The 25,792-nt window shown below is 34.2% G+C and overlaps 3 protein-coding genes across 3 annotated transcripts in view; all 3 read left to right on the top strand.

Annotated features, from left to right (window-relative positions):
- Positions 1-472: 472 nt before the first annotated feature.
- Positions 473-3,459, top strand: LOC113233268. Its single transcript, XM_026468323.1, has 3 exons — positions 473-837; positions 2,169-2,971; positions 3,051-3,459. Exons 2-3 carry the CDS (start codon positions 2,768-2,770, stop codon positions 3,327-3,329), a joined length of 483 nt encoding a protein of 160 aa, XP_026324108.1. The 5' UTR covers positions 473-837; positions 2,169-2,767; the 3' UTR covers positions 3,330-3,459.
- A 7,125-nt stretch (positions 3,460-10,584) lies between these two features.
- Positions 10,585-11,028, top strand: LOC113233356. The gene has a single exon (XM_026468472.1). The coding sequence runs from the start codon at positions 10,585-10,587 to the stop codon at positions 11,026-11,028; it is 444 nt and encodes a 147-aa protein (XP_026324257.1).
- A 4,038-nt stretch (positions 11,029-15,066) lies between these two features.
- LOC113232962 (importin-5) overlaps positions 15,067-25,792 on the top strand; it is a 21,433-nt gene continuing 10,707 nt past the window's right edge. The window contains exons 1-11 of the mRNA XM_026467883.1: positions 15,067-15,147; positions 15,945-16,178; positions 18,171-18,313; positions 19,446-19,647; positions 19,997-20,122; positions 20,577-20,788; positions 21,210-21,441; positions 21,531-21,674; positions 22,573-22,692; positions 22,971-23,166; positions 23,322-23,471. Of these exons, the coding sequence (XP_026323668.1) occupies positions 15,067-15,147; positions 15,945-16,178; positions 18,171-18,313; positions 19,446-19,647; positions 19,997-20,122; positions 20,577-20,788; positions 21,210-21,441; positions 21,531-21,674; positions 22,573-22,692; positions 22,971-23,166; positions 23,322-23,471 (1,840 nt within the window). The remainder of the gene's footprint in view (positions 15,148-15,944; positions 16,179-18,170; positions 18,314-19,445; positions 19,648-19,996; positions 20,123-20,576; positions 20,789-21,209; positions 21,442-21,530; positions 21,675-22,572; positions 22,693-22,970; positions 23,167-23,321; positions 23,472-25,792) is intronic.

A 25,792-nucleotide genomic window follows, 5' to 3' on the forward strand; every position in this document is an offset into this window, starting at 1 on the left:
AAATTTATAAAATATATTAAATTATCAAAAGAAATAACTTTTGTATTCGAAATGTAATAAAATAAAAAACATGTCACAATTTATGTAGGTGAGATTGAATATACTTTCTACCTAGTAACACTGTTCGCTATCTCGCTTCGATTTTCGTTCGCTATCTCGTTTTGATATTGCCCCATGTAGGTATTCCCAGCGGCTCAGCCAATGTCGGCAGGGCCTGTACACATGTCTCTCAACCCTGACATTGGCAAAATCGTCGCGCAAAACGACGGAGCCATAGACACAAAAGTTGAAGTTGAAGTTATTGCTGTATTGTATGCGATTCGCTCTGGACCTTTTGGAGGGAAAAGTGTCGTTTTTATTTTGAATTTCAATTATTTTGTGAAATCTAGTTTAAAGTGGAATAGGATAGTGCCATCGAGCCTTAATCGAAGATTAAAACGCGAAATTATACGAATCTCGAACTAAAATACCCGTATCGGCCCGTTTTAAGGAATCCCGAGTCAATCCAATCACGCCGTCTCAAATTGCCTAACCTCTTTGTGGCGGCCATGTTTACAGAAACATATTTAAACTTCATGTTTAGGCTTATGGCTTTGCCAAAGCCTTAATAAATTAAAAAAAAAAAATTGCTGTATGCGCTGAGTAATTTTATACGAAGTTCTGTAAATTCTCGTACGGTTGTTGCTTGTTTTGTTATTTAAAATGAACAAAACGACTCGTAGTAGTGGTAGAACAGTGATATACCAAGTTTTTTTTTACGATGTTTGGCTGAATCTTAAGCGGGACAAATTTTGTCTGAAATTAACAACGTTTATCAGAGAACAGCCGATATGACAGGTATTTATGCAAATTATTCAATTATTATTACGTTCTACATGTCGAATTACGCACTTTGCACTACTTATAATATACTATTAACGAGTTTTTGTGTTCAATTGACAAAATAGTAACTAACTACATATATGTTTACGTATGATTTATAAGTTGACTTAATATTTTTGATTCTTTCAAGACTTAAAATTGAAATAAATTGGTGTTTTTGTATATTTGTGTATGTTTGGTATTTATTTTAGGTAAATCTGTCAATACCATAAGAAAAATTGTTGAAGAAGGTGAAAAAAATAATGGCGTGTTTTCTACACCTGGCAAACATAGGAAAGGTCATATTAATGAAGTCAGTCGTAAAGTCCATTTCTCCTTGCACTCACTTAAGCGCCTCCAAAACGATTTACCTTTAAAAACCAAGATATGTTTAGTCCAAACACTTATTTTGCCCTTCTTAGACTATGCTGATTCCTGCTATTTGGATGTTACTGAAGAACTGCTAAATAAGCTTGAACGACTGCAAAACCTATATATAAGGTTCATCTTTGGGCTTCGTAAATATGACCGAATTTCACATTTCCGCAGTCAGCTCAAATGGCTTCCCATCCGTCTCCGCAGGAATTTGCATATTGTCTCCATTCTTTACAATATTTTACATAACCCTGTGTCTCCCGGGTACCTGAAAGAGCGTTTCAGCTTCCTTAGGTCCCAGGATAAACCCTGTCGCTCTCTTGTTAGGTCCCAGTTATCTTTTCCATGCTTCAATTCCGGTTTCTATTCTCACTCCTTCACTGTTCATGCGGTCAGACTTTGGAATGCACTACCTATTACTGTTCACGAAAGTAAATCGTTAGCTATTTTTAAAGTGAGAGTTAAAGAGCATTATTTATCTACTATTCCATCCATATCTTAGGTATTATATTATAAAATATGTATTTATCTAAGTATTTATACAATTTATAACAATTTAATATTTTTATATTATTTTTTTTCTTGTTTTGTTGTGCACATATTTTATTGTTCTTTTAGTTATAGTGTCCTGTATTTAGGTCTGCAGGAAGAAATTTCTATTAGAAATAAGCGAACCTTTTGTTTTTAATTTCGCTTGTATTCTTTGTGACTTGTTGTATTTTTCCTGTACAATAAACTATTAAATAAATAAATAAAATAAAGGTCGACCAAAGAAAAATCTCGATGATTTTGACCTCTGCGCAATTAGACAAAAGGTTCATTTCTTCTACACGGTAAAAAAACAGGCATGTATTATATTTTATATTAATGCCACTTTCTTCAATAAAAAAACAGTATTATGTAATAAATAAAAACTTTTTTTTTCTTTTAAGGTGCCTACACTACGAAATTTATTACCTGTAGTTAAAGAAGATTTGGGATTTAATGGAAGCCGTGAACATCTAAGAAAGATATTATATTCTCTGGGTTTCTCTTACAAAAAATGTAAAACAGACAGATCGGCACTAATGGAGAAGCCTAATATAGCAGCAAAGAGGGAACAATATTTAAAAAATTATAATGCATAATAGAAATTTGCCTCAAGAACTCCAAAAACAAATTATTTTTTTGGATGAAAGCTACGCACACTCATCTTACAAGCTTAAAAAATGTTGGCAATCAATTGAAGTTAGTGGAGTGCGACACAATATATCTAAAGGCAAAAGATATATTATTTTGCATGCTGGGAGTGAAAAGGGGTTTGTTCCAAATGCACTATTAATTTTCAGTGGCACAAACAAGAATGAAGATTACCATTCTGAAATGAATAGAGCAAATTTCACTAAGTGGGTTATCGAGAAATTAATTCCCAATTTGACAGAGCCTTCCATTATTGTTATGGACAATGCTCCTTACCATTCGGTAGTCATCAATAAGGCCCCAACTAGTGCAACAAAAGTTGCTGATGTAAAGCTGTAAACAATTTGATGAAATGATGCGTAAACCTGAATTGTTAATGCTTGTAAAACGCCACAAGCCAGAGGCCCTTTATGAAATTGACCAAATATTGGGGGATCATGGTCACACTGTGGCACGGCTGCCTCCATATCATTGTCACCTCAATCCTATTGAATTGATATGGGGAATAGCAAAACATAAAATTGCCTCTGTCAATGTAGGGTCCATTGACATAAAGGTAGGGATCTAGTTCATAATTCGTTTTTCTTAATATTATTAAGTTGAACTCATAATCAATAATATTTTTATTCCGACAGATGGCAGCTGAACAAGCATTCCAAGCGATTACTGCCGAAGATTGGAAAAATTCATGCCAACATGTTATTAAAATTGAAAAAGAGTATTATGAAAGGGGTATGACTATGTATGACGACATTGAAAAATTAGTTATTAACGTCAGAGATGAGAGCAGTAGCGAGACCACTTCAGATTCATGTGATTCAGATGAGTTTGTTGTTGCCGGAACGTCTAGCCAAGATACAATAGAGTTTTCTGGGGTGGAATATCTCGATGAAAGTGTTTTGGAATCTGATTGATTCAAAATTTTATAAGTTTACGCGAATGTTAGACATCGAAGACGACCAACAGCTCATTCCGCCCCGTGACCACGAAGAAATCAGTCTACGAAACGTCGGGAGTAAAATTAATCTAAAAAACCGCGATATTATCCGAAAATTAGTATTTATTAAAAAATTTTAAATTGTTATTTTGTTTTATTAGAATAAATTGTACAAACAATAAATGGTTCATTTTCCCTTTTATCCTATTTATTTTATTATAATTATCAAACCTGCTTGAATCTCCCTTAGTAAGAAGGAAAAAGGTCATTTAAATTATAAAAACAAATAATTCTGTGAGGGATCATATTATGTTGGTATATAATATTATGTTGTTACTGTGGATGGATCGAGTCTGATGGTAATTGAAAATTAACTCTTAAGGGCGCGTTTATTTGACGCGAATATGTCGCCGCCGCGCGGCCGTGACGCGGTGACTGAGTTCATGTGTTTAGAGACCGAACTGTTATAACAAAATACGCTTTATTTATTTAAAATTTACATGTTAAATTCAGAATTTTCAAGAAACAAAAACTTTACCACATTACTGCTTGCCGACTTGGGTTCGTCCAGTTACTAAAATTATGCGAAGTTTAACTACAAAGAAACAAGTTGTTATTGCATAATTACTTATACAAATAATGCAAAGAAGAAAAAAAAGAGGTGAGATGATTTTGGGTTCATCCCATTTTGGAAATAAGAAAAGAGTTTGGAGAATTTCATACGAGTCTGGCTTAGCTTTCGTCCAACGTGCGGTTGTATTATTCCGAGAAATTTAAATGTTGTTGCCTACCAAGAAAGTTTTCGGGTCGTGTAAAAATAACAAGTATCTAAACATTTTTCGTCGTAGTATATCGGGTTGCCATATATTCTATCTAGGCGCCCTCATTAAATCCATACTCTTTTGCCAAGCTGTATGGTTCTTGAAGGTTTTTCGCTGATGTGAAGTCGTTTTAAATTTTGTTCCTCTAGCTTAACTACTGCCAACAAATTCAATTCATTACAATTTTCTATAAATAGACAATAAAAGTCTTATATTTTTGCAGTTGAATTGTTAAAAGGATTTTAATAATAAGGTGATTCACGACAAAACATAAATGCCTAGGTGAACCACGGGACGAAATAATTGCCCTTGGTCTATCCAGGTGGACATAGGTAAGCCATGGGAAGAAATAAATGCCCGTGGTCCACCTAGGTGAACCAGACAAGTGGTCCCCGGGCAAGATGTGCAAAATTTTATAATTCACACTAAATAAAACTACTAAAGATATTTTTACACGTAGAACGTAATATAAGCCTTCGAAATTATATTTTTCCAGTTTTTGGGCAATTTTTCCGGAATTTCCACCACTTCAAATTTTTCGGCAAATTACCCAACAAGCCAAATGTCAGACAAAGGGTCGTATTCCAAAACTCTACTCGATGCTCAAGACAGGATCTGAGTATGATTTCAAGCACTGGAAATCATACTCAAGTCCTTGCCATTAGGGTCGTATTTCCAATGCTTGAAATCATACTCAGATCCTGACTTGAACATCGAGTAGAGTTCTGGAACAGAGTCAAATTTCTATTGCTATGACCCTAAATGGAAAAAAAATAAAGGAATGACTACAATAAAAAAAAATTTACAAGTTTGCAAGGAAATAATTTTTATGAAGAGGCTGTAGGGTAAAACCTCTGCCTACTGAAATAAACATGAGAAAATTTATTTAAAAAAAATGATAATTGATCCGTCTACGTATTCTACTACTTCCTCCTTGGGCAACGTGGCAACTGGTGGCAACAATACTTATTCGTTCCTTTTTTTATTAATGGTTTTGACTTAGATACAAGTCCTTTTAGTCATGTCTTCGTTAAATTATTGGATACTCGGTAATATTTTCCATTGTAGTTCTAATAGATTGTTTTCAATTTCTCTTAAATAACTTAGTTCACTTATTCGGTTTTTTACATAGTCTTTTAAGCGGCAGTAGTCAATATTTATGTTTTCACTTTCACATAGATCACATTATCTTCAATTACTTTGAACAAAAACTTTGAATTCGTAATTAGTAGAATTTTCGGGATAAAGTCTTTTGTAATTTGGGTTCTGTTAAGGAATATAGTTGTAACTTCTTCATCGCTATTTCTTTTGTCGTTTTTTTCTTCATAATGTACTTAAAATAAAATTAATAATCTTTGTAAAGATTGTAGTTGTAACTTCAAAAGCCTGCCATTTCCTTATTCATCCTGCTTCAGATAAACCACAGAGTACTTTATATGTGAATAAACTGCTTACTCCCAAAGCGATAATACGCAGCTTGTATTTTCTAGAACAATATGTATGAAACCGAAGAACTCATTTGAAACTCAAAACATCCAAACCACAAAATTAAACACAAAGTTAACGATGCATGGAACCGTATTAATATAATAAAATTACCAGGCAATGAGTTGAAAGCGAAGAATTTAATGGCAAATTTTCGTGCATATCTTCGTCAGAAAAAAACAATCTATAATTTCGGGTATGGAAGATGTACATGACCTATATGGTTCTTTACTTGGAAAATTTTTTGTGGTGAGTGTATGGCTGCGAACGCACAATAATACTGAACTGACACTGAAGATAATGTAAGTATTTTTATACCATTGTATATACTTAGATGTCGCGTGCAATGAAATGTAAACGTTTGTTAAATTATTAGATATTCCAAAAACAAGTACCTACTTTGTGTTGTGTTAAAAAGTAAACAACCAGTGATAAATATACACTCGATGATTTATAATATTTATCCATAACATTTTCGTAAAAATTATTACAAAGCATTTGCTTTTTTTTAAATAACGTTTGTGATTTTATCATTATTATGTAACCACTTTTAAAACTACCTACGGAATTTATTAGATTTTAGTTACATATTACATTTTACTATTGAAATTGACACCAAATATAATTACACGGATTTATATATGTATTTCATAAACTGGATCGCGCACTTGGATATACCAATATTACAAACTTACACCTTATTGGGTTATGTCAAGGTTTATTTTAAATAAAAAAACCGAGCTACGTGAGAGAGCTCGAAGTAGTGGTCTGTCCTTGTCTAACAAGTTGCCAAGGCTAAATAAAATCGTGTTAGATAGTGTCTAGTGCATTAGCTTTTTTTAATTTTGGTTAAATAAAATTAGCTTAAAGGTAATATGCTTTTACTGTGATAATGAAAAAAACATATATCAACAATGAAACGTTCTATTATGATGTAGCATATGAAATAAGTATACTAATTTGAATTATGAAATGATATTAGTAGTTTTGGTCATGCTAAAAATTAAAAAGTTAAAAACAGTACGGCTGGCTGACACATGAATGAAAGAGACGCATTACTACTTTGAAGCCTCTCACTTGGCTCGTTTTATTAACTTAGTGCGCGGTCCAGTTTAATATACACGGCCGTGATAATAATCCCGTTTGAGTGTTGTCCGAAAGTTTACAATAACCTTTTCTTGTATACATTTTAATGAAAATGCATTGTATGAATATTTACGAAAATAATATGGATACATGCCATAAAATACCAAGAGTTTATTTTTACATTTGATTGTAAAAGTATACTTTTCTCTCAAAAAAAGCACATCTTTAAAAAAACTCGTGTCCTTTGACTCGTGCTCGAAATACCGCTCACGACGCGATCGCTATCGCACGAATGTGTGAACGCGTTTCAACCACTCGACACGAATGTTATCGACGAATGTTTAGTCGAAACAATCGACGATAGTGTAAACGCGGTGTTAAACTATGGAAACTAATTAAATGTTATGTTGGCATATATAAATCAGACGTTATATGTATATGATGCATTTCGACGTCGAAAACATAGACATATTATTGTCTTTGTTTAACTATTACGTGCCGTCTTAAGCCAAAAGAGGTAGCATTACATTGGTCTGTGTGAAACACGGGAATCGAAAATACGTAACGTCACTTTAAATGCCAACCGTGTCCAGCAATAATACATGAGGTAGGTGAGGTAGGTACATGCTACAGTTGTGAAAGGAAAGTACATCAAATGTCAAAACAAATGGTTTTCCAAGTGTTTTATTAAATTATTCGCATGTATTGTAATAAAATGGACAAAAATATTGACAGTGAGAACAATTAACTATTAATAAAAATTCGTCGCCGCTGCAATACGGGATGTGGCATTTGAAAAAGCGAAGATCGACCGAATGTAACATTATACAGGCACGTGTTATTTTTCTGTCTGTAAATCACACAAAAGCCCAAATATCTCATGTAATTCGACATATTTAAGTAGTTAATTCATAAATCTTGCCAAATGTTGCTTTGGTTTCTTCAGATTGCCTGTTTGTTTGTATATTTTGATGATTGTTGTTAACGATTATTTTGAGATACTGTTGTTCTTGGAAGCGTACATATTATCGATATTCTGTTATTAAAACAATTCACTACGAGGTTTTTATTATTTTTACTATTTCAAGTTTACCTATAAATCAAAACAAAATAGAATGGTTGAAAATCATACATTGAATCAAAGACCATCTTCATTTATTGACTTCATTTTGAGGAGTAAAATTTTAACATAACTTTGAATGTAACTATATTACATGGTAGTGTAATCCCATCATTAGGTTTATTGGTAAATAATTTTATATTTAATTTAGATTAAACACGACTCACTTACTAGGCATTCTCAGTTCTTGAAAACAAAATTATCCATTCGTTTCCGATTTTTTCCCACTGACAATTGTAACTACTAAAAATTCTTATTTTATAAAGCCAGCAATACAAAGCAATACAAAGACCATGTTGGTCTAACGTTGCCGGGTGAAGGCCAATAGCAACGTATAGACAGCTTATTTGCGTTGCCTTGCTTTGCTATCGTTCGGTGTTACTGCTGACCAAGTGAAGGCGAGCGCTAACGTGTATAGAGCTCGGTTGACGTGTCTTGTCACAACTTGCAGTCGCTCGTGACTACTTGTCTCACTTCGAAGAAGTGTCGATTTTTCTGCACAAATCAAATAGTCAATTGACATCGTATAATCAGACATTTGCATGCTATTTAATATTTGCGAAACATGTTTATACTAACACTGTCTCTTGTTACATCTCCTGTATACCTGTATACTATGTTTTAAGCAAATAAACGTATGATAATAATAATTATTAATATTACTATGTACTTTCATTTATTTCCAAAATTAAATGGAAGTATTAAAGATTCACTTAAATCAGTCACTGATATTAATTCTATACTAATGCATAAATACAAAAAAAAACACTATTTGGAATCTGTTTAAAAATTTCTCTATGAAAATAAGAATCTTAAGGTTGTAAATGTATAGGATTTATATTTTAAAGTTTTCTCTTTTTTATATACTCTCAAATTACAAATATTATTTTTTTCTGTGCAAATTGACTTTTCATAATACTTGAGTATTTGTAAACGCAAAACAATAAATTCAAAATTTCATGTGACATTCCCGGACATTCTCATAATAACCTAAAATATTCCCAAATGGAATATTGATCTAAACTCTGAGATGAAATCAAAGTCCAAAAATGTAAATAAAGGTGATGCCGTTACAAAAAATATTCCACGGATTGTGGAACAGTGAAAACGGCTAAAAATTAATGCTAGATGTTTTATATTATTTATAAATTGTGTGCATGTACAAACAAAATATTATCGAATTATATTTTTTATTTAAAACACCATAATTAATAAGATAATCTCAAAAAACTGTTTCTTGTGGAAAGATTTTTCATCCTATTGGCAATGTTTCGGGGATGAACAACCTTTGGCTGTCCTTAATGTTTATTCGATTTTTAATTGCATTATGTATAAACACAAATACTTATAAGTAGAAGTGTGAATAATAAGTTAATATTATAATGAAAAGGAACAATGAAAAGTCAGTATTTGATCGATAGCGATGGATAACGGGGCAAGACGTCGGGTTGCATCCCCACCAGTGCATCACCGCGATTTTCTTCATTCGGTTTCTGACGGCTGTCGTTATCGAATGTGTCCCTTGCTGTGTATGCGTCATATTGTTGAGTTTTTGTATTTATTGTTGAGTTTTCGTTTTGTGTTATTCTTTTTTGTCAAGTTTTGGTTTTACTCTGTTAGGTCTGTTGTAAGGTTATGGTAATGAATGTCTACAAGCATACATTTAATACCTGGCCACAAAATGAATATTGGTCTTTGTGCAACTGTGCCAACAAAACAGCTGAGATTCTGGGTATATCTAAAAAAACCGTCCGGAGAATAGTGATGGAAAATCAAGCTGGAGAAGAATTTAATTCGCCCGAAAAAAGTGGGCCGAAGACCGATATACTAAACAAACTTGATGAATTCACCTTTTCTGCCATTAGAAGAAAAGTACATGAATTTTTTTATAGAAACGAGAGCCCGACAATTAAAAAGGTCAGTATATTGTACCGGAATTATTAAAGATAATTATCTAAATACTAATTCAAAATAAATCAATAACATTCTAAAGATTTGATGAGAGTTAAATTAACTGGTATTTATCATTAATACAAGCAATCTGTGCTAATATGGTTTGAAACGATTTGAAAAAAGGAATGCTGCTAAATTCAAGATTATTTTATCTCAGTCTATTCAGTATTAAGTTTTTTAATGTTTGTATGTGTATTTTTAGATAGTCCAAGCTGTAAACGACGATTCTGATCTGCCTGATTTTTCATCCTATACTATGAGAAAAGTGCTGAAACATTTGAATTTCAAGTATGCTACCCGCACGCGCCGCAGTTGTTTGATTGACCGGCAAGACATCGTACTGTGGCGAAAACGATATTTAATGACGATCAAGCAATATCGCAATGAAGGGAGATTTATATATTATCAAGACGAAACTTGGATTAACGAAGGTAATTTTCATTCCCGTTTAGTCAATGACATTTATTATGATATGGAATAAAAAGAAAATTTTGATCGCCATTTTGTTTTTTAATGTTTCATAGATAATAATCAAGTAATTGATCATTGCTTTATTTGCAGGGCACGCGGTTAAGAAGACATGAGTTGATACGAAGATCAAATCGTCAAGAGAAGCCTTCCTCGAAGGGCTCACAACAGGGCTAAAAAATCCAGTAGGAAAGGGAAAACGATTAATAATATCACACGTGGGCAGTGAAGAGGGTTTTGTAGACGGTGGTTTGCTGATTTTCGAATCAAAAAAGAAAACTGAAGGTTACCACGATGAAATGCATTCCGAGCATTTCGAGGAGTGGTTAAGGGGTATTTTACCGAGATTGAAAGAGAACTCGGTCTTAGTTTTAGATAATGCCCCCTACCATTCTCGAAAGCTAGAACAGACCCCTTCTTCTGCCTGGCGGAAAAGCAATATTCAAGAATGGATGAAATCAAAGAATATTCCATTCGAAGACAGCATGGTCAAAGCTGAACTATTAGAAATAGTCAATAAAGAAAAATCTAATTATCAACAATTAGCCGTGGAAAAGTTGGCTGCTGAACACGGTGTCACCATTCTGCGACTGCCCCCTTACCACTGCGAATTAAATCCCATCGAATTGGTTTGGGCGCAAGTAAAGGGGCACGTTGCTAGGAACAATAAGACCTTCAAAATGAACGAAGAGACAATTGTTCGAAGAAGGTCTACAATTGGTGACACCACAGAGATGGAGTGATTGTGTTCAGGACATAATAAAACAAGAGAACAAAATGATGCACCTAGACCATCTTATCGATGACGTATCGGATACTTTTATAATTAATGTTACTGATTCTGATTCAAGTACGTCGAGTGGAAGTGAATAAAAAAAAAAATACTCTGGTCTTTTATTGTTAAAGATCAAGGTTAAATTTGCAAAAAAATAGGATCAGATGATGTAGGTACTCAATACTTTATTGCATATCATGTATTTTCATGTATAATAGTACCTATGCCACAGTTTTTGTCCTTTAATGTTAAAAAACTAATTTGAAAAAGTATAAAGCTTGTAGGTGGCGCAAAAGCTTCGACCCGTTATTTTTTCATTTCTAAAATCTTTCTTTGTATGTCAAATAGCGAGAACAATAGCAATTACAGATAACATTATACTAACATCTGTCCTGTCTTTGTACTATCTTATAATATTTTTTTTGAATAATAGCGAACAAAAACTGATAAGCTTTTGTTTATACATGAAAATACGTTATTTGTTCCTAATTTGCCTGAGTAAAAACAAAAGTCAATATTTAACACTTTAGCCACTGATATAGAAAACATAGTTTATGTTCCCAATATAAAGAATATTCTAAGAAGTTTCTTTTGCATATCGAGTTCTTAGGTTTTCGCGATTGTTTTCTTTTGCATAATTTTCCATGGGCCGTGACCTTTCTCATTTCCTGGTATTTTTTTAATTGAAATTATTTTATGACACAAAATGTTTCTAAACAGTTTTGTAAATTGTTCAACCCAAAAGGGTAATAATCAATTATAGTTTATTAGTCACAATCATAGATTTAGTATATCCATAGATTGGCCCTGACGTATTGGAGACGAGACCAAAACAAAAATACATCTGTGTGCGTATAATGTGCATGTGTGCAAGATAAATAGTGTTGCGCCATCCACTGATTTAACTTTAATATCGATTAACATATTACACCGGCATTTCACTTCGTTGTATTCACCAAAATGTCTTAACACAAAATACCGAGACGTTAATTAACTAGTTAATTAATGATTCAATAGAAAATTAAGAAAGCTACTATCACCTTCTGGTAGTGCCACAGGATGGTAGGTAAACAATGGGGACTTTCACCCAAGATAACACTATGGCTCTACAAAATGGTGATAAGACCCATGATCAGTTACGGCGCGATAGTATGGAGGCCACGAACCAAGCTGACGACCGCAACCTACAAACAAATATAACTATTATAATTATTGTATGATATGATAACATAGAAGTGCATCACAGCAGTGAATTTGCAGATAAGTAATAAAACCAAAAAACCGGCCAAGTGCGAGTTCAACTCGCGCGGAGAGGTTTCGGTACAAACTTAACATTGTAGTTGAAGAATATTTTCTCCAATAGATTCCAACAGCAAATATAGGTTTATTCGCGCAATAGTAGGAAATTAAAAGACAATTTCTGTATTTTTTCAAAACTTTAGTCTCTGTAGTTTCGAAGATAAAGGGTAGAATGATCAATTTTTGTCTATTTTCTTAAACAACTTAAAAATATTTATATTTCATAATTACAAAAAATATATATTCTTAAGAACTTTCCCTCCCAATAGTGACTTAAAAATTTAGAATTAATTTATTTACGTTGCACGTTTTGGTCACACAATGAATATGTGTACCAAATTTGAAAAAAATCAGTATCGTATTTTGGAACAGAACAGAACTCTAACAACAATAAATCGCTGATTTCTTGTTGATGAGAGTAGTGCTACACAAAAATCAATTAATTGTAAGACATACCGCATGAATAATGTGGGTACAGAACCAGAACGTAGCTTTACTCTTTGCTTGCCTCTAAAGGCGTTTTATTTAAAAGCATTTTTCCTCAAAGTGTTTGTTTGCTGCATATTTTTGAAAACTTTTTGGAAAGTGTAACGAAAGCAGTACAGGATGGCGGACAAGCGAAATGAAAATAAAATGTCGTTATTTTGGTATTTATTCGGGCAGAGTTTCACCCTATTAATAATTGATACGATAATGTGTTGTTACAATGGCGCCAACTCGTATTTATACTTATTCCTCTCCAAAAATCAATTAGATACTAGAATTCAAAATCTTTGTACATAGATGAGAAATTACGTATTGAAAAGCTATTTGGAATTAATAATAAATCGAACACAGCATCAAACTATCATCAAGCTGTCAGTTCTAAACAAGAATGTAAATTTTAAGAGGAAGTTTTAATTTAATTCTAGTAGTATCTTGAACTAAGTGGCGTTGTATAATTATTTCACATAAATACATTTCTAATTAGTAATTCTAGGATTGTGAGAAATTAATAATTATTTATCATTTTATATACAATAATTTCTAGTTATATTTATTAAATGTATTTGTAATATAATTACAAATACACTATTGGTCGAGGGCTTCATGTGCGGATGGCGGTGGCGCCACCAGTGGACATCGAAGCTAACAAAAGTCTTCTTTCTTTAGCTTTATAAGCCATTTCTGTCGTACTTCAATGTTTTGAGGAAATCTGAATCAACAACAATAATTAACATAAAAAATGGGTGCCTCAACTATGCTATTAAAAGAAATTTTCGTTTTAATGTAAACAAAATATAATGTACTAATGCAATATTAATTAAATATAAAGTACTAAATCCAGAAATTTCTGATTCAATAAATAAAAAAAAATTAAGTATGAAGATGATTTCGGCTGTATGCAAGTCACGCCTTTGCCTTTCTTTTTTTCAGTTAATGACATCTCGATAACATATTATCGATTGCGTCAATCTCTATGAAAGTGGGGTTATGAAAATTCAGAAATTCACGTATTTGATATATTTTTTAATTGAATTCGTATACATTTGGGTTATTAATGCACTTGAATGGTATAATTTTACGGATATATTTAAATAAAAAACTTTTGTGGTAGTGCTTTTAGACAGCTAAAAATTTAAATAGTACTTAGTTACATCCGGACACTGAAAACTTTACAATGACTAATAAACGTCCGTTTAACACTATTTCACATTTTAAAACCAATTATTTTTCAAAAACAAACGAAATTTGTTTCGTTGTCAGCTGACCCTAGGTTCATATAGCCTCATAGCTTATAATGAAGTGGTCTCGTCTACCCATCTCGTTCTAACATACGTGTATACTAACTCTCTTTCACTTGCATTGCCAATCTATGGGTACCTATATACTAAATCTATGGTCACAATACAGTGGAACCTGTTAAATAAACGAACGTGGAAAAAAAGGTTTATGGTCTGTGAGATGTCACTTTGACAGCTGGTGTTGTTTGTTTACATTTTTGGACTTCGACTATATCTCAGAGTTTACATTAATTAAATGTTCGCATGTCGATAATGACTTATCGATAGATTATGGTACGACACTGAAGAAATCCGCCATTTGTTCGTTCAATTCACAAACTATTAGATGGTCCAATTTTTGTTTAGTTATGCCCGTTTATTCCGTAGTTAGGGCAGCTCCTGTCTTTTATTTTTTTCCATACTCTAAGGTCGGATCTGACTATCGGATGGAAAAATCGGATTAATTCTAGTAGTTCTCATTCCAACGGTCACCAATAATATGGAGAAAAAACGGAGATCGCGAGTAGACCCCCGCGATTTCCGTTCGACATCGCGCGTCGTCCGAAACAATTACTGCTAAATAAGCAATATTTGACCAAATGAAAAGACGCGTGTTGCGAATGAAGCCTCATACTGGATACTTACTTGTTTTTTAATTTTGTCGAATATTATTTGACAGTAATTGTTTCGGACGGATGTCGGACGGAAATCGAGAGTACACCCCCTGTTCAGTGGTACACTCGGCTTTCAGCGGAAAGACTACCCAGCACGTTTTTTTATTTATTATTTAATTGGTGTACTGAAGCTTGCTATTTCCGGTTTTTATGCACATCATAGACAAGGGAATGACTTTATGTTTTAAATAACACTGGCAACATGGTGGAACTTTGAATTGCCACATGAAATTATAAGCAAAAAGACGGCCTTTTTTGAAGAAGTTCAAAATGGCAGGAGATCAGGCGCAGTTTTTCCAGTTATTAAATACATTGTTATCAACAGATAATGACATCCGATCCCAGGCAGAAGTAAGTGTAAATTATTGTTTTTGCTTATAAAATACTTTTGTTGCAATTAGTAGTAAATTACTAAATATCACCTTCGCTTGATGTTGGGAAGCCTCGTGTCAAAACGTGGTCATGGAGGATTTTTGCATGTAATTTCTCAAACAACGACGAATCTTTATTTACCGTTGAGCAAATTAGGAAGGCACGGGTTTTTTAACATTTTGAAACGAGCTGATGCAGGTCCATAGAGTTCAGCCAGCGAACCATTTTTCGTATAACCGCCAATAAACTAGGCGGCGAACGGTCATTCCATGTGATTTCGCCGGATAATTTATTATAACCATTTGCTTGCTAAACTCATTGAATCGTAAATAGCATAAACCCAAATATCTTTAAACTATTTTCAAGTTGTAAAGAGCGAATGGATTTATGTACATTACGCAGACATTTTGATATTAGCATATGCACTTGCGCTATGTATAAGATCATGTATTTATAAAATAGTACTAATGACAGTTGACATAATAATGTTGACATAAACTTGTATTGGGGTTTAGAAACTGGCTACTAAGTGTTATATATATGGTATATTCAGGGCCTACACATAGGTATTATTAGTATATTTCAACTTTTCTAGCCCTTATTTTTTTTTTCAATAATAATTATAATTAATTTAAAATTAATTCTGTTCTGCCATTATCAAAATTGAACAATTCCACATCATAAATATCTTGAAACAAAAACTCAATGAGGAATTTTCAACATTTCTATGTATGTAATGACACACAAGTACTAGTTGGAACATTGGTTACAAACAGGAAGCATACAACAACATCCCAACTGAAGCAAAAGTAGTGCACCTAGTGGGTGCTGTGCAAAATGTGGAACTGGGTGAAGAGGGGCGGCAGACAGCAGCTGTACTGTTACGCCGCCTTCTTAGCGCAGAGTTCTTTGAATTCTTCCCCAAGCTGCCTTTTGAACAGCAAGTTTTGTTACGTGAGCAATTGCTACTATCACTCCAGATGGATGTCACCCAACAGCTGCGTCGAAAGGTATGTCCACAGTATTAAAACATCTTTCATGAGTATAACAGTTTTTATAATACAATACTTTATTAATACTGTATTTTTATAATAACTCTTAATACTTCTACCTACCTACCTACCATGATATTTTAAAATTTTACTTAAGATACAATAACAATATTCTTAAATAATATAGGTGTAATTTTTTTACTTTCCTAGCTCACAGTGTAACAAACATTACTGCGATAATTAATTGCAACTTTCATAGTATGCAAATTGCTTAGTTACTTATTTGGTGATGCAATCCCGAGCAACAAAGTAGACCTATTTAAGTTTAGAAAGAAGTTTAGAAAATGTGTAATTTTAACATTTAACATAAAATATTGGTATCCATTTACTTCACAATAATTGAAGTAAACAAAACAGCAATGAAGCAGCAACTTTTTTTAGTTATCTTATCAACATACTCAGATTCAAATGTAAAAATGTCTTTTAATGAATTATTCCAATGCAGTTTCAATATTATACCTGCAAATTGAAAATTCATACATGTTGATTTCAACAAAGTTAATTTGGACTGTATAAAGACCTGCAACATAGAAGTACCCATTTGACCTTAAATCCTAGTTAGATTTATGAGTGAGGTGTTCAATTGTGCATGCATTGTGTACCAATTGATCTATGACAGTCAACACGTGTTGTAAATATACATTTTTATAGCTAACTGTCACTACTGTGACCTTGATATTTAGGCCTTGTGCAGTGTTAGTGAACATTGCTATGTAGTACTGTTATAATAGCTCTGTGTCAATTGCGACAGGGTCACGTTTAAATATCTCGTCACTTCCTATCCACAAGAATGTATTCAACTTACCACATCAATACATTTTTTTATAAAATTATTGTTTTCTCATATTTATTGATACAACCACTAAGTTGGTAATACGATGCTTATATACTATTTCTATTTTCTATTATTATTATTAGTGTCTTCATTCAGGGCCTATGCAGCCTCCCATCACTGACCAATAACTGATCTGAATCTGGAGGCAGAAGAATTTCATCCGCCTAGTGCCAGATTTTACCCTAAAGAGTTTTTTTCTCCCCAGTGATTTGACATGTGCTTGCTCGTTCAATCCACAATGCCATGTTAAGGCTCTAGTCAACATTCTGATGCCATTCCTGCCCAGATATACAGAAACCAGATTTTGCTTCAGCCGAGCTATAAAGGTTTTGGGACCAATAAAGGCCTCCATAGCACCAGCATTAGCCAATTCATCCGGTTCCTCGGTCACCCTCAGTCACCCTGGTCACCCTGTCAGAGTGACCTGGAACCTTGTGCAGAACCACTTTATTCTTTTCCCTGAGAGTATTCAGTATAGTTACACAGTTCTCTACAATCGTCAATGTTTGGGTAACTAAGACTAGTGCATATAGAGGCCACTTGACTGAGTTTATGTAATGTTTTATATTACTATCTATGTTTATTATCTTTAATATTTTGACTGAAGGACTTGAATCCAAGGTCATGATTTTTTTAAAGCGACTTTCTCTCTGTAGCTTAGTAGCAAGATCTTAATCAAAATTCATAGTAAAAATCTGTAAACTTTATTGTAACACTATTATGTAATGTGTTCTAATATGAAGATTGAATTGTTAACAGAGTTGAACTAATTTTTAATCCACTTGAAAATTCAATACAGTCCTAAAATGGAATTCACAAAGAACAAAATAGTCTTACTGTGTAGTGCTCATTGTTTGAGGTTAACATTTTTGGTCTAATTTTGAATGATCAAGCCATGACTTCCTCTCAATACAGAGTTTATTGCATCTCTGATCAGAGAAAGTACAGTCAATACAAGAAAATTCTAATTAAATTGGTATCTTCTCAATATTTATTTGACTAATCTCGATAATAACAATGTCAAATGAAAACAACTTAGAGCAAGGTTGGGACATTTAACGGCCTCAGAAAATGTTCGTAACTAGCATTTAAATTTCTTTTTATTTTTTGCAAAGATTTGCGACGTAGTATCAGAGCTTGCCAGAAACCACATCGATGACGACGGCGTCAACCAATGGCCGGAGTTCTTACAGTTCATGTTCAATTGCGCCAACTCCCAGGACGCAAATATGAAGGAAGCTGGCATTCGTATGTTTACGTAAGTTTCAACATTTACCTATCGCACTTGTGTTAAGTACAAACAGAAATGCTCTTTGCTCATTAATTACACCATTACTGTGTATCTGCTACTATTACCTAAATTTTAACTATTAGCGGACTTTACACATTTTATTACGCGTGATACCGCAATCGTGCGTGATTGAGCACGCGGGTAAACACGTTGAAAGGAAAAGGGAAAGACCGCCTGTTACATTTGTGCCTGATCGGTCCTTAGCGGGAGCGATCGTAGTTAGTTCAATCGGTCAACTGAACTTGGTTGGTCTTCTAGTTCATCTACTTCGTTAGTTACTTAGTTCGTCTTGTCCTTGCTAGTAAATTAGTAATTTTATTCACATGAACTACTACAGACTTCTAGTATCAACAGTATACTACTAAATATTTAAAAATACAATTTGTATAGAATCGGTACTATTTCACTTTCCTTACTATTTCATTTTTTACAGGTAAACCTGTAAAAAATGAAGACTGTCATTCTAACTAAATATCCATTTTTACAAAACAAGAACTTTAGTTAGAATGGTGTGTTTAAAAATTCACATTTAGGTACAACTATTTCATATACTCGTACACGTAGGTTGATATTATACATACAGATACCTACCACACCTACCAAAAAATATGAACGCTTAACTTTTTTGCAAGCTTGTATATATACATAACGTAGATACGTATTACAGACTTAGAACGAGCTGGCAACATTCAATCGTGCATCCCATTCGAACTTGTACTAAAGTAGTGAAAGATCGCTATTTGCCCCACTCGCACCGTTCGCACTCAATAAAAGACAGGTGGACTATCAACGCAGACAGTTCCTAGTACGTACTGAACTAAAAAGAACAATGAACTATTAAAACCGTCCAAGACGAATTAGTTAGTGTCGGGAATATATTCGTAATAGTACGTAATTCATGAACCATACAAGCCTACCGCGTGTTGGAGTGCGCGATTGCACGCGCGACTGTCGAGCGCAATCGCGCAGTCCAATACGCACCAGTGTCACGCGGTCTATCCTGCGTTATTAGCGTTTACACGGACGACGCCCTTATATAATCACAAAACATGGTTTATAAATCATAAATTCATTTTCTTAATGTTTTTTATTTTAACAGTTCAGTGCCAGGAGTATTCGGTAACCAGCAGAACCAAAATCTGGATGTAATTAAGCGCATGCTTTTGTCGGCGCTGCAGCCTACCGAGTCAGATGCATTACGCATCCAAGCCGTAAAGGCTATCGGCGCCTTTATACTGCTGCACGACAAGGAACCCGTCATCCAACAGCACTTTCAGGATGTCCTGCTTCCTCTTATGCAGGTTAGCAGTAACAATAGCTTGTTACAATGTTCAACATCGATACATTGGAAACCTGTGTTTATGTATTGTGAACTCCAACTGAAAAGTACTACAATGAATAAGAGGCTTCCTTATTATTGTTAGTTCCATTACATGTGAGGCATCGTAGCACACAGTATTACGTGCACATTTCCTGATGAAATGTGTTACTGCCAGATTGTGCAAAATCAAATTGGGAATTCGCTAACACCAACCTTTCATAGGATGGAGTTTGATAGTAACTCTCAGGACAAACTTTAGTGAAACATAAACTTTGATAAAACTGTATTATTTTGACGTTTTTAAGTACTATTGTATTCTTGTACAACAGGTGGTAGTGCAGTCGATCGACAACGCCGAAGACGACGCAGCTCTTAAGGTGCTTATCGAGCTTGCTGAGTCCACTCCAAAATTTTTGCGACCACAGCTAGAGAACATCTTCCAAGTGTGCATAAAGGTATCTAAATTAAATATATGAATAGCATAATCTCCAGTAGGTTTTCAGTATATAGAGTTTAGTTCCGCTAATATTATCTAATATCATAACAACAGACATTGTCTTAAAATTCCCATATTTTGTTTTTTAAATACAGCACTATGGAAGTAATGAAATTACTCTTTTTGCCACAGATTGATCAAAGGTCATCTGATATTTTGTAATGTTCTTGATAGAAGATTATTGATTTTGATCCAGATAAACACATAACATGTATGCTTTGCTATTCCATGGACTTGAAAGAGTAGAAAATTATTATTTATGTGTAAGATTGTAATGCGTGTTTTGACAAAGGGTAACAATTTGGACTGATTAGGTAGGTATCATGCTGAGTGCTACATCAACAAGAGCCTCAATATTAAATTGAAGAATAAGAAGATACTTAAGATGATACCAAGAAATAACATTTTGTTAGGTGATCGGCGACACTGATGCCGAAGACAACTGGAGGCAGCTGGCTCTCGAGACGCTGGTGACGCTGTGCGAAACCGCGCCGGCCATGGTGCGCCGGCAGGCCGCGCACGCCATCCGCCTGCTGACGCCGCTCGTGCTCGAGATGATGTGCGAGCTGGAAGATGAGCCTGACTGGTCCCTTCAGGATGACGCAGCCGACGAGGATAACGAAAAGTAATCAACCTCATTTTCTTCAACTTTACCATAGCACATTTTATTATTAAGGCACGTCTCAGATTAGCCACTAGGTTGCATGCAAATCATCTTAAGAGTACTGCAACTTTGCAGTACTGCTCGAGCCTTCGAAAAATAAAATAGTGACCAATCACTCAACTATTACTGAAGACAGTATGGGTAAAATGCCAATAGCTAAACACATACTAAAAAGAATTATCTGTGTAAGATTCTGTATTTAGCTACATTTATTTGATGCAGCTTTAAATAATCTTACTAAAGTAATCAACAAGATAATTAGCATCCTGTGTTTCTACATTTGGGTGTCAGTCCCTTGGTTACACATGCGTTACAATATAAAATAATGTTACGGTGCTTTTTAAAAGGCTAGTTTTTATATTATTCTATATTACCTTTTCAGCAACTACGTAGCAGCGGAGTCTGCCCTTGACCGCATGTGCTGCGGCCTGGGCGGCAAGATCATGTTGGGATTAATCGTAGGCCAAGTGCCTGAAATGCTAAACTCTGAGGACTGGCGGAGAAGACACGCGGCGCTCATGGCCGTGTCCTCGGCCGGCGAAGGCTGCCATAAGCAAATGGAGGCCATGCTCGAGCAAGTTGTCAGTGCTGTGCTCAACTACTTGACAGATCCTGTGAGTGTAACTGAAGAATAATAAAGTTCAGTTAACAAAATCCAAACACTAAATACTAAGCCATACAACTCTTAACCGTCGCTTTATAGCATCCGCGCGTGCGCTATGCAGCTTGCAACGCTATTGGACAGATGTCTACTGACTTCGCTCCGTCCTTTGAGAAGAAGTTCCACGATAAAGTAGTGCCTGGCCTTCTTTTGGTGCTCGATGACAATGCTAATCCCCGCGTGCAGGTACATAAAATTTATTTTACGATTACAATACAAAATTAACTAACATATTAAATATAGCGAATCACTATATTTTGAAAATGAACCTTAAACATAATTAAAGTAAAAACCAAATAAGACACGACGCAAGCACATAGAAAAATTCGTGAGATTCGCTGGTTCGTTCCGTGGCTTAGTTGGTATAGCGTCTAGCACGGTAAGCTAGAAGACGTCGGTTCGAATCCGGCCGGATCGAAGGAATTTTTTGTGAGTGTTCGATCTTTGTATTAATAATTATAACAAACTAGTGGAGTAATTTCACAAAAAATAATTGTGATATTCAATAATTTTTTGTGAATAAAATTTCAATAAAATTTTTAAATTTAATATTTATAAATTCAATAAAAAATCATAATTAAAGTAACGAGTTCTTAGGTTTTCGCGATTGTTATACATAGGAATGAAACTATTTTTCCGGATTTAAATCGCGTATATTTGTTTTTTCAAACAAACCGACGTTTCGGGCCCTTTACAGGTCCCATGGTCACGGTTGACTGAGGTGGTACAGTCTTCAACCAGTTATGTCTAATATTGATGCAAACCACCCTATTTTTTCACTATAGTTACAATAGTTATTAATTAAATACCTTATTTTTAATTTTACAAAGAAAACATTCCAATTTACGCTACATTAAGTTTTACAAATTATTTTATGGAATGAATTTTTTATTAAGTTTAATTTATTATTAATTATTAATAGAAATTAGAATAAATTAAAACTAAATATATAATTAAATTATAAATTAAATTAAATTATAAATAAATAATTAAATTGTTTGAAAAAACAAATATACGCGATTTAAATCCGGAAAAATAGTTTCATTCCTACATAATTAAAGTAATTAAATAACATTGGTTCCAGGCTCACGCTGCTGCTGCTCTCGTAAACTTCAGTGAAGACTGCCCCAAGCCAATTTTGACTCAATATCTTGAACCATTGATGGGCAAACTCGAAGCCATTCTGACTACAAAATTTACTGAGGTAGATACAGTCGTTTAATAATCTGTGCTACCCAATGATTCGTTTGTGATACATCTATTACTTACGGTGCATCACATCCATAACATTGGAAGAAAAACAGTGGCAATTGCTCCCTTTCTTTCTGTTATAGAGAGTTAGGGATCTCAGTTCACTGACAAACGTTTAACAAACAAATAAAACCGCTGTCTTATTTCGATTATAGGTACCGTATCTTTCGCAAACATATATTTTGGCTTCTCTTAAATTGATTTAGCATTAAGAATAATATTTTATTGCAGTTGGTACAACGCGGCACAAAGCTTGTACTGGAGCAGATTGTGACGACGATCGCATCTGTGGCTGACACAGTGGAGCACGACTTCGTAATGTACTATGACCGCCTACTGCCCTGCCTTAAGTACATCATCGCCAACGCCAATACCGAGGAACTCAAGATGCTCCGTGGCAAGACCATTGAGTGTGTCAGCCTCATTGGTAACTAGAAACCTAATTACCATGACGTTGCGTTAAATATTTCTTATTCAAGTCTTATAAATCTTAAATATTTTAGGCTTTTAGTGTGTTGCTCTGTCAGTTTAAAGTAAGGAATCAATTTGATTATTTCTAGTTTTTTTCTTTCTGTTCAATAGGATTAGCTGTCGGCCAAGAGAAATTCGTAGAAGACGCCATCGAAGTAATGGGTTTACTATTAGGGCACATGAAAGGCGAGGGCCTGCCCGCTGACGACCCACAGACCTCTTACCTGATTTCAGCCTGGTCTCGCTTTTGCAGGATTTTGGGTAAGCGAGATACATCTCGACCACTGAAAATCACATAGCCATGTGTGATCTCTGGTGGTCGGAGTAGATAGAGTTTTGATAATAATAATAATAATGCACACACTCGACAGGTAAGTTTTGTTTGTCACTTATGAATGTCGTCATAATATGTTTGAACATGCCTTTTCTGAACAAATATAAATAATACCCATTGACCCACCAAGAAATGGACATCGGGTCTAATACAAAAACCACGAAAAAATTGTCCGTAGTTAAGCTATACAAACGTAGTGACATGTAACGAAATATAAAAAACTAAAACATTTAATTTAAATTGTAACGTCATTGCTGTACTGCCTAATTTTGCTTGCATCAATTTAAGGCCCAAAAACACCATTTTCAGCTTCTACTGGAAACTTAAGCAAAATGTGCCATATTTAGCTTCGACTAAAAATTACTTGAACACAAGAGTAAGAGTAGCCTTTCTCGTAAATATTAATTGATTTTTATGAATATTATTAAGTCGAATTTTATACAAATCCACTTAAAGATATAATAAAGAGTTGATCAGATACATACAAATATTACTACAATAAATGTGAAAATAACCGTGTACTATAGGAAATGTACCGATATTCCAACTAATCGTAAACTCAAATATCCGTAATTTCGAAAACCGATTTATAATAAAACCGTTACGCTTTCGATGCTTTTCACAAACACAAAATTAGCTTGTGTTTTGTACTCTTCGTAAAAAAATACATTTCACATTATGAAAATTCGAGCTAACGTTATTTCGGGCAAATGTATTTTCTGACTTCTGATAGACAATCCCAAGCCGTAAAACAAGTACAACAATATTTTGTTAGTTATTGCTAACGTTTAATAAAAAATAATTTAAAAAATAACATTAAAATCAAAGCGACTCTATACTTTCTTTGTCTAAATATTTCAATCGCTTGTGGTTCGAACAATTGAAAATGACTAAGAAGTTTATATAAGCTTCTTGAAACTGACGTAATGGGTCTCTTTTCATCTTTTGCGCATGCAATGTATAGAAAAGGGATAGTTAGCTATTTGATTATTTTGTGTGCTTTTGTAATTTATATTTACTATTCATTTATATATCAATTAAATACTGTAAAACTGTACAAAATAACACTTAAATGAGAACTATGATAACACAATATATTTGTTTAGTGAAAATATGACAAAAAAATCCTGTTTTTACACTTTATTGCAGTAATTTTTACAAGTTACTATTATTGGTACTGCATGATTGACAACCGCGCTTTCAGTCGAACAAACGAAGACTGTTGCGCGATTGACGCTCTGTATGCGATTTTAACGCCCGACAGATGCGGACACTTTTTAGCGCGAACCCGAAGTCCATTTATTAGTAGGTCAATGATAATATCAGTATTTGTGGGATTCATAAATTTCCTTCGATGTAGAGTCAGAACATTGTTTTATTATTTTATATTCTATCATTTCAATTATTAACTGACTTCAAAAAAAAAAGGAAGAGGTTGTCAATTAGACTGTATTTCTTTTGTATGTTCGAGGTGGCGGCTGACGAGTCCGCGGCCTAAGGTATTTAAAAACAGAGAAGTCCAGTCCAAGATTTACATTTTTTTTTTATTTCATAATATAATCTGCCTCAAAATCTCAAAATCTTATTAATCAGAAGAGGTTTAATTAATGACGGCGTCGTGTGAAATTTTTGTGATTTGTTTATTACTTCTCGGATTTTTAACTCTGCTACTCTGCATATTTGGATAGCATCTTAGGTGGGATAAACTAGACCACCTTCGTCCTCAAAAGCAACGAACTCATATGTATGACTAACTCCAGGTTTTTGTAAAGACAGCGCACTGTTAATTCTTTGCATTATATATTTTTTTGTATAACTCGTACTACATATCCGGCGATGTATGTAATTATTTGGTCACTATATTCGGATATTCGAGGCAACGTGCTGCAAACATTATCGAAATTACAGATACTACTGATAATAGATACCACGAAACTGAAAAAAAAAAGAAACATTTTCAACTAGTGTTTATCTACAATAACGGTCGAGCGCGTTCTGAAGTTTAGCAGCGGCAACTAAGTGAATTTCACTTACTTTGGGCACGCGAAGTACGTACACTTGCGGCGTCTACTTGGTACTTGGTGTAACGGGCTGGTGTCCGCAACTCGACGTCAAGGCGCCTATTTTGCGGCGTTTATCTAGATATATCTCTGTGCAGCCAGCCAAGTTCCATGCAATTCACTTGACGTGGTAATATCATCTCACCTACACAAAGTTGAACGGGAATGGCATGACAGGATGATGAGTT

This window comes from Hyposmocoma kahamanoa, unplaced genomic scaffold, assembly GCF_003589595.1.
Source record: "Hyposmocoma kahamanoa isolate Upper Pololo Valley unplaced genomic scaffold, ASM358959v1 78, whole genome shotgun sequence".
Classification (NCBI taxonomy): Eukaryota; Metazoa; Arthropoda; class Insecta; order Lepidoptera; family Cosmopterigidae; genus Hyposmocoma; species Hyposmocoma kahamanoa.

Coding starts and splice junctions, on each gene's coding strand:
- LOC113233356 (XM_026468472.1), top strand. CDS start 10,585: ATGCATTCCGAGCATTTCGAGGAGTGGTTAAGGGGTATTTTACCGAGA.
- LOC113233268 (XM_026468323.1), top strand. CDS start 2,768: ATGATGCGTAAACCTGAATTGTTAATGCTTGTAAAACGCCACAAGCCA. Junction 2,972..3,050: donor TAGGGTCCATTGACATAAAG/GTAGGGATCTAG, acceptor TTATTCCGACAG/ATGGCAGCTGAACAAGCATT.